This window comes from Sinocyclocheilus rhinocerous, unplaced genomic scaffold, assembly GCF_001515625.1.
Source record: "Sinocyclocheilus rhinocerous isolate Xijiao unplaced genomic scaffold, SAMN03320098_v1.1 scaffold711, whole genome shotgun sequence".
In the NCBI taxonomy this organism is placed as follows: domain Eukaryota; kingdom Metazoa; phylum Chordata; class Actinopteri; order Cypriniformes; family Cyprinidae; genus Sinocyclocheilus; species Sinocyclocheilus rhinocerous.
In genome coordinates this window covers 2,962,357-2,971,764 of record NW_015641018.1, presented here as the reverse complement: position 1 = coordinate 2,971,764, position 9,408 = coordinate 2,962,357, and the positions used below count along the sequence as shown (strand labels likewise).

General features: G+C 37.4%; 1 protein-coding gene across 1 annotated transcript; it reads left to right on the top strand.

The window, feature by feature from the left end:
• Positions 1–5,263: 5,263 nt before the first annotated feature.
• On the top strand, positions 5,264–7,869 carry LOC107753832 (prostaglandin F2-alpha receptor-like). The gene is made up of 2 exons (XM_016570092.1): positions 5,264–6,070; positions 7,388–7,869. The coding sequence occupies exons 1-2, from the start codon at positions 5,264–5,266 to the stop codon at positions 7,697–7,699; spliced, it is 1,119 nt and encodes a 372-aa protein (XP_016425578.1). The 3' UTR covers positions 7,700–7,869.
• Positions 7,870–9,408: the final 1,539 nt, after the last annotated feature.

The following is a 9,408-nucleotide window of genomic DNA, read 5'->3' as shown; positions in this document are numbered from 1 at the left end:
ACGTTTTCTTCTTCTAGAGTCCTAGAGTAATAGAGTCTGGAGAAATGAACAGCACAAAACCACACTCCAGTTTTATGTTACAAAGAGTAATGCAGCTCATCTCAGTGTGTTCTTTTGCTCTTTCAGAGATTCTTTCTGACCTGCCCTGAGAAAAACGGCCTCCCTACATTACACTCTAAAGAGAGACACTCTTCATTCTCGTTTTCTGGGCTTAAAGACTTGTAGGTCATGATTCATTTTAGTATTACAAACCTTGTTCTCTGCCAAGGCACAAGTATCCTCTCTTTCAGTTCTCTTTGTGCTCTGTGTTATGGTGCAAATCTGTGCTATACGACTGTTTCAGAGCCAGAGGTGTCTTATTTATTTATTTTTGTTTGTCCTTTTTATTCCCACTTCTTATTTTGTTTTTGGCCACACTGTTTTACCAGAAGCAATCAAGTTAATGTTGTAAAATGGCCTTACTTTCACAAGATGAGAGGCTTCCATAGATTTATTTTAAGGTTTTTGTATTTACTTTAGGCCACTTAGAATCCTTTTCTGGTAAGTACGTACAACCTGCCACAAGAAATATATTGCCTAGTCCAGCATTTTGTCTGTGATTTGTCCTTCTTTGGACCCATCAGGCTGACTTTTTATCATAAAGTAGTCATTAAAACAATTTGCAGCTCAGGTTTCTTCAGTACAGAAATTTAGCCCTGATTAGAATGTTACATTTGAGTTCTTCGACTTTGGTTCATCTAGAGTGTTTTTTAAAAGCTGTGATGATGTTGACTTAAGGCAGAGGATTAAACAACTCGTTGCTTTTTCATGTGGACATAATGGCCTTTCCAGTACATGCTGTGTCCTTGGATACACCTGTTGTTTTAGAGGTTGCTGAAAACAATTAGAAAGATATTTGTTCATGCTTTTTAAGGAATAGTTCATGCAAAATTGAAAATTAGCTGAAATTTTTCCCACCCTCAGGCCATCCAAGATGTAAATGAGTTTGTTTCTTCATGGGAACAGCTTTGGACAAATGTAGCATTATACCACTTGTTCACCAATGGATCCTCTGCAGTGAATGGGTGCCGTCAGAATGACAGTCCAGACACCTGATCACAATAATTCACAAGTGCATGACACCAGGCCATCAATAATAAACAAATTTTTGTTTTTAATAAAACAATCCATCAGACATTTTTTACTATTTACGGTATAATATTGCTTTTTCCAGGGAAAAAGTTGTCTTGTCTGAATCAGGAGTGAAATATGCACAGATCAAGCACCGTTTACAAGAAAAAACAGTCCAAAATGTTCTAAACAAACATCTGGGTGGATTTTGAGGACGGCAGGAGGACTTTTTTTTCTGGAGGAAGCGTTATTATGGGCTGGTATTTTGACCAGAAGTGACAGAAGTTTAAAGTTAAATGCCTTAAAGATGGATTTGTTTCTGACAAACATGTAGTTTTTCGCTTCACAAGACATTAATTCATGGACTGGAGTTGTGTGGATAACTTGTGGATTATTGTGATTTTATCGGATGCTTGGACTCTTATTCTGACGGCACCCATTCAGCTGCAGAGGATCCATTGGTGAACCATTTCTCCAAATCTGATGAAGAAATAAACTCATCCACATCTTGGATGGCCTGAGGGTGAGCACATTTTCAGCAAATTTTCATATTTAGATTAACCGTTCCTTTAAAAGATAAGCTTTTTTTAATCTGGTAAATTAAAATTAAAATTTGTTTAACCACTAAAAAAATGTAAGTATTCAAATGTGCTGCTTCTCATGCTAAAAACCTTTAAAACAGAATTGTACTCTATACAATTCATTTCAATAATAACATCAAAAACATCAGACAGAGCATATGGAACACCAAATTCATAGATTCTATTAGCAGGGAAATGCATATACTGATAATATTCATACTTGTACAGTATTCACTCTGCACAACAGCATCTGTTAAATGCAAATTTAAGCGTTATGTTAAACTGGCTTTACATTTACATTTATTAATTTAGCAGACCTGGACTAGAAGTTGTGCAGCATGCTCCATTAGGAAGGGCCTGATTTTTTTTTTTTTTTAATTGTGCAATGCAAACCTGCAAGATCGAGCAGTTTTTGCAATGTGGTCTTTGAAAGTCAGGTGGTCATCAAAGATTACACCAAGATTTCTGACCAAACTTGGTGGGGTAATTGTTGATGAACCTAGCTGGATGGTGAAATCGTGCTGTAGTGTTGGGGTAGCAGGGAAGACAAGAAGCTCAGTCTTTGCTAGGTTGAGCTGTAGTTGATGTTCTTTCATGCATGCCGAGATGTCTGCCAGGCAGCCTGAGATCTGTGCAGCTACCGTTATCTGGTTGAAATGAAAGATAAGAGCTGTGTGTCATCAGCATAGCAATAATAGGAGAAACCATGTGCCTGTATGATGGGTCCCAGTGATGTAGTGTATATGGAGAAGAGGAGGGGTCCAAGAACGGATCCCTGAGGAACCCCAGTGACCAGTTGATATTATTTGGATACCTCCCCTCCCCAGGCCACCCTGAAAGACCTACCTGTGAGATAGGATTCAAATCAGCAAAGTGGAATCCCCATGATGCCCAGTGATCAGAGGGTGGACAGGAGAATGTGACGATTCACAGTGTCAAAAGCAGAAGATAGATTCAGCAGAATAAGTACTGATGATTTGGAATCAGCTTTCGCAATCCACAAGGCAACAGTGACTGACAGTAATGCAGTCTCAGTTGAATGGCCACTTCTGAAACCTGACTGGTTAATGTCCAGTTGGTTATTCTGTGAAAGACATGATGCCTGGTTGAAAAAAACGCGTTCAAGTGTTTTTGCTGAATGGAAGGAGAGAGAGAGGTCTGTAGCTATCTATAAGTGAAGTGTTTAATGTAGGTTTTTTGAGCAGTGAGGTTACCAGAGCCTGTTTGAATGCGGTGTGGAAAATGCCAGTGAGAGGAGATGTGTTGATGATATGTGAATAAGTGCTGGTAGAAGTGTAGGAAAGACTGCTTGGAGAAGGTGTGAGTGGATTGGGTCTAGAGGGCATGTTGTAGGATAGCTGGAGAGGGGAATGCTTCTACCTCAGTGAGGGGACAGAAGGAAAAGAGGGGATTTTTAGCAGTGGATGAGGTTGGTTTGAGTTCCTGTGTATGTGGAGCTGAGAAGAACTGACTGCTGATTGTTTTAGTTTTTCCTGTGAAGAATGTGGCAAAATCATCAGCTGTTAAAGACGTGGTGAAGGAGGACAGAGGAGAGAAATTGAATGTTTTGAAGAGATTACATGTCTGAAGTGCTGTTGATCTTGTTGTGGAAATATGAAGATTTGGCAGTATGGACTTCAGCAGAGAAAGATGAAAGCAAAGACTGATACATACTCAGGACTGACCTATCTTTTAATCCGTTGATTTAGTTTGAATGGTATTTGATTCATTACACGGTGTTGTTCAACAGAAAACTGACAAAAAAATTCAAAACAAGCAACCAAAACAAAACAAATTATGTATAATGCTTATTTACATTTTTAGAATTGTATACATTTTTTAAAATATAAGTGTTTGTCTCTCTACCATTAAAAGACATCATGAGTTATTCTGTCAATCCTCATGTGTTTCAGTTTTATAAACTGTACTGCTGTTTGAACACTTCAAAGAAAAGTAATGGTTGAGTTTAGTCCCTTCATATAAAAAGCCCTCTAATTGCCAAGTTACATTCAGGCTGTGCTTCATGCAAATCTCTTTTATGATGTAAATTTTATATCCTGCTGTGCACTTGTTACAAAAAAACATATAAAACATAATCCATCTAGCTTATGTTTTACTTTTGTTATAAAAGGATGAGGTGCTTTTGCTTTCTAACTGTTCCTGCAAGTGAATTTGGCCACATTGTGAATCATTCTACAAAAAAAGTGCCGTTTGTCTTCCTCATTAAAAAATTTTGCCGTGCGTTTTGATGAAATAAAAATATGTAGAAATAAAGGCTAGCGCTGTCTTTTTCTTCGTGTTTACAGGGTTCCATTTGTTAACATTTGTCGATTACATTATTTAACGTGAACTAACACTGAACAATACTGTAACAAATGTATTGCTCATTGTCCATTAATGTTAGTTAATGAATTGATAAAGAAAGATTGAAAGAAAGCAAAACTTTGTAAAAATGGCAATGACTTGACTTCCACATTTAAAAAAAATCGCACTTTATATGCAGTTTATTAATACTTAAACATAAAATTCTATTAATCAATAAATATGAATGAACGAATGAACCTCGTTTCACAATAGCCAATGCCCCAGGAAATATCCCGTGCGTAATGGCAGATTTGGCACGCGCAGCGGGTGTTCAGCTCCGGTAGGATTGAAAATAGTATGTTGTAAAATCTGTTCGGGACCATAATCAGACCAAATGATTTTATTATATTATAATGGTAGACCAAAACCCATAGGACTGCAATATTGAAGACATTTTGATCAAACCACGTATCGCACCACCACGACGCGCGAGGGGGAACTCACATTAACTGTGGTGAATTCAGAGCGCGCTCATCACACACTCTTCCAGCACAGTCCGTGGATTTACACGGGAAGAGTGAATGAACCTGGAGCACTGAGACTCTTGATTAGCAGATTACGGTGAGTAAAACTGGAATAATTGTTTGGAAATAATAGATCTACAAAGTGAAGCAATATTGATTTGATGTGTGGATACGATTTGTTCAATAATTTGTGAGTTCAAATTATGGAAGTACTTTTCAATAAAATTCTGAACTCAAGACCTGTTTATATAGGATATTTATGAAGATTTAGGTTACTAATTACTAAACTTTTTGGAAAGCTTTGGAGTCACATAGCATTTTATTATTTAACAGAGCAATTTATTATTATTTAACAACTTTGAATAAATATTTTATATAAGTTAACTATAAATTCATCTAGATTATCTATATTCAATAGCCTACTTATATTTTCACATTTTATATTTTAACTTTTCACAACAGATTGATCATAAATGGGTAGAAATCTAGAATAGTATAATAGGAACAATTTAAAAAATGTTCACATACATCTGAAACTAATTGTGGAAATAAAAACTGAACAAAAAGTTACATATTCTGTTTAGTGTTGTTTTTAGAGTCTGGCTGAGAACAAAACGAAGGCATTTTAATTTCACATTTGGGTTTCTATACTGTAAATAACGACAGTCTACAGTTCTTATCAGTTTTGTTTAACACAAATAACATCACTAATATTTAGTTTGTTTGCAGTGTGAATTGACGACCATGCTTTATAATGGTTCAGCTAATGCTGGGTGCTTGGTGTCGAGTGATGTGTGTAACGGGAGCTCTACCAAAAAGGACGTTTCTGTGACCCCGACTGCCATCTCGATGACGGTGGGCATCGCTTCCAACACTCTGGCCCTCTTCATCTTGATCAAAGCCTACCGCAGGTTCAGACTGAAGTCTAAAGCAGCCTTCCTCATGTTTGCTAGTGGTCTGGTGGTGACTGACTTCTTGGGACACCTGATCAACGGCTCTCTGGCTCTCTACGTATACGCCTCACAGAAAGCCTGGGAAACATTTGACCCTCACAAGTCTCTGTGTGACTTTTTTGGCGTTTCTATGGCTTTCTTTGGCTTGACTCCTCTGCTGCTCGGAGGCTTGATGGCGGTGGAGCGCTGCATCGGAGTGACCCGTCCTCTCTTCCACGTCACAGTGCGGGGGTCCCATCACGTCAGGAGGCTGTTGGGTTTAACCTGGCTGCTGGGTCTGCTGGTGGCCCTGCTGCCCCTCCTGCTTCAGAGGTCCTACCAGGTGCAGCGTTCACAAAGCTGGTGCTTCTTCCGCCTGCAGGGGCCGCGCGATTGGGTGGATGTGCTTCTGACGATACTGTTCTCTGCGCTGGGTTTGCTGGCTCTCCTCGTCTCATTGGTGTGCAATAGCGTGACTTTTCTCACTCTCCTGCGGAGTAGGGTACAACTTGACCGAGATCATCATCGCCATAGCCGTAACACATCACACCATTCTGAGATGGTCTGCCAGCTTTTGGCAATCATGCTGGTTTCCTGTGTGTGCTGGGGGCCAATTTTGGTAAGAAAATACGTCCTATTTTTCACACTTCTTATTTCTCTCTCTCTCAAAAAAAAAGAAAAGCAGAAAAGATAAGATTCTGTAATTATTTATATTTTTTATTAATTATCAATAAACGTGAGAATAAAAATATCTCCCCCCACTGAGTAAATAATGACATCTTAGTTAATTCAACATAAAATATATAGATGTAAGTATATAGATGTAAATATAAATTTATTTAAATGGTAAAATTAATAAGTTAAAAAAATAATAAATTTAAGTCAAATTTTTACAATTTTTAAATTGATTTTTAAAATTCAATTCTAAATTAATATTAATATATATATATATATACATTTATAAACAGTACATCTATATTTATTAAAACTAAATGTGTTAAATATAAATGTAATTTAATCAGTATTTTTTCAGTATTTTTATTTAAAAAATATCAACATTTTTATTTAATAAATATTACATTACGTTTAGTCATTTAGCAGATGCTTTTATCCAAAGAAACTTACAAATGAGGACAACAGAAGCAATCAAAACCAACAAAAGAGCAGTAATATGTAAGTGCCGTCACAAGTCTTGCAGTACACATAGCAAGGTTTTTTTTAATAAATTAAAAGAAAACAAGTCGAAAGAATAGAGACCGCTGGTGTTAGAGAGTCGTGTTTTATAATAAATAAAAACAAAACATGTAGCTAGATAGAACAGAAAAAGAATAGTGTTAGAGGGTCAATTTTTTTTACAAGTAGTTAGAATAGAAATAGAATAGAGAGTGCTAGTGTTAGAGGCTCAAGTGTAGATGGAAGAGATGTGTTTTAGTCGTTCCTTGAAGATGGTTGAGGACTCAGCTGCTGGGATTGAGTTGGGCAGGTCATCCCACCAGGAGAGAACAGTTAAGTTAAAAGTCTGTGAAAGTGATTTTGTGCCTCTTTGGGGTGGCACTATAATGCACCGTTCACTTGCAGAACGCAAGCTTCTGGAGGGCACATAATTCAAATACAATGTATAAATACAATTGGTTAATTGAGCATATTGAAAAATAATTTTTTTCTGTTTGGAGCCACACATGCAGATGTATAATTTTTGTGTGAAATGTTTAATGCAGGGCTGTCCAAACTGGGTCCTGGAGGGCCGGTGTCCTGCAGAGTTTAGCTCCAACTCGCCTCAACACACCTGACTGGAAGTTTCTATGCCTAGTAAGAGCTTGATTAGCTGGTTCAGGTGTGTTTAATTAGGGTTGGAGCTAAACTCTGCAGGACACCGGCCCTCCAGGACCGAGTTTGGACAGCCCTGGTTTAATGCATTATATGGTTTGTTCCCCAGATAACAGGCATCATCTTCAGCCTGGAGGATCACGGTGAGGATCAGACATCATACACTCATATGCTCCTGGTTGTGCGCATGGCGACCTGGAACCAGATCCTCGATCCGTGGGTGTACATCCTCCTGCGCAAAGCTGTTCTGAGGAGACTTTTTCAGGTGCCATTGAGACTTTGCAGTCCTCACTCCAGTTTTCATTTCCAGTGGCAGGGCAGCATGGAGGCCAGCAGCTCAGTGATCAGCAGACCAGACTTCATCTGCCTGCGTGGACCTTTCCTGCCAGACACTGCCATCCAGTCAGATAACCTCCGTTGATGGGGGATATGAGGATATTTGATCATTACAGTGGAAAAGAGACCATGCCATGTCTCTTGTAGAGGAAATTTGCATTCATCTGAAGTCTGCATACGTACAATGTGCCAGAAAAAATCTAATACAAATTTACTGCATACTGACGTTTAATCAATTTGTTCAAATGAGCAGAGTGTATAGGTGCTTTTGAAGGTTTGTTTTTATAGTCTATTGCTTCAAGCAAGCATGTTTTGAGACTTTATGTAAAAAATAGGCAAGTTTAAAATATGATCATGGTTAAATGTTTCAAACATGATATGTGTTGTCTCATTAAGTACACACACACACACACACACATTTCAGATCATGATGTTTGTATTTTATGGTATCTGTAGATTTGAGCATTTTTTTATGAACGTGTCTAGATTTGAAATGTAAACATTATAATTTGCTGCTGTAAATAGCTGTTTAAATCCATAATTAGTCTGTGTCAAAGCACTACAAAATATAAACATGTCAGAATAAATATACAAATACCACTTTTGTTACATATAATGTATATGTTTGCTTGTCGTGTGGTCATATATATATATATATATATATATATATAAGGGGGAGCAGGGTGAGTTGAGCCAGTTTTTAACCTACGGTGTGTTTAAAGTGAGCACATGACAGTAATGAGTCCAACTTAAATATGTACATAAATTTCAGGATGTGGTGCATCTTTGGGATTAATCACTTTGAATCTAAAATAAACTGCTTTCAAAATATGGCTTTCCAAAAAAAAGTGGTCTCTGAACATTTTCAGCTCCTGCTATATCAAAGGAAAAGAAATTCAATAAAATGACTTCTTAAAATCTATGTGTGTGCCTTGTGATGGATTGGAGCCTTAATTGTGCAGGGAAATACAATTTCATAAAAACTTCAATGGCCAATTTTCATAAACAAGGTCTATTTAAAATTTTCAGGGGGGAAGATTAAATTCAAAACAATATGTTTGGTCTAAAATTAATGAAATGTAACATAGAAATACAATAATACTTTATAACCATAAGAATGGGTGATCCACTGGATCAAATTACCCCACACCTACCATTTTAACAAACTTGTATTATCCAGCACAGTTTAGAGCTAACATCGTGCTAACAGCGTAGCCTCATATTATAACTTTCTAAAACACAAACACATATGTAACGTTTTTTTCATATTTGTCTGTAATTGTTCAGACACAAGAAGCATGAGTCCTTGAACATTAAAAAAATCACTTTAAACAGCAAAAAAAAAAAATTGAACCTAAATATATGGGCCTCTCTTCGTCATAGGGTGAGTAAAATGGATTACTCTTTCTTAAAGGGGTCATATGATGCTGCTAAAAAGAACATTATTTTGTGTATTTGGTGTAATGAAATGTGTTTATGCGGTTTAAAGTAAAAAAAAAACACATTATTTTCCACATACTGTACATTATTGTTTCTCCTCTATGCCCTGCCTTTTTGAAACGCGTCGATTTTTACAAAGCTCATCGGTCTGAAAAAGCGAGGTGTGCTGTGATTGGCCAGCTATCCAGTGCGTTGTGATTGGCCGAATACCTCAAGCGTGTGACGGAAATGTTACTTCCCTCACCATACTGTTGATGCCGTGTCCCGGCCGGAGCGAGGAGACATAAACAAGAATAAAAGTTACGCCTTCTTTCTTTGCGTGAACATTTGGGCGGCGTTATGCAAATCTTCCCA

Coding starts and splice junctions, on each gene's coding strand:
- LOC107753832 (XM_016570092.1), top strand. CDS start 5,264: ATGCTTTATAATGGTTCAGCTAATGCTGGGTGCTTGGTGTCGAGTGAT. Junction 6,071..7,387: donor TGTGCTGGGGGCCAATTTTG/GTAAGAAAATAC, acceptor TTTGTTCCCCAG/ATAACAGGCATCATCTTCAG.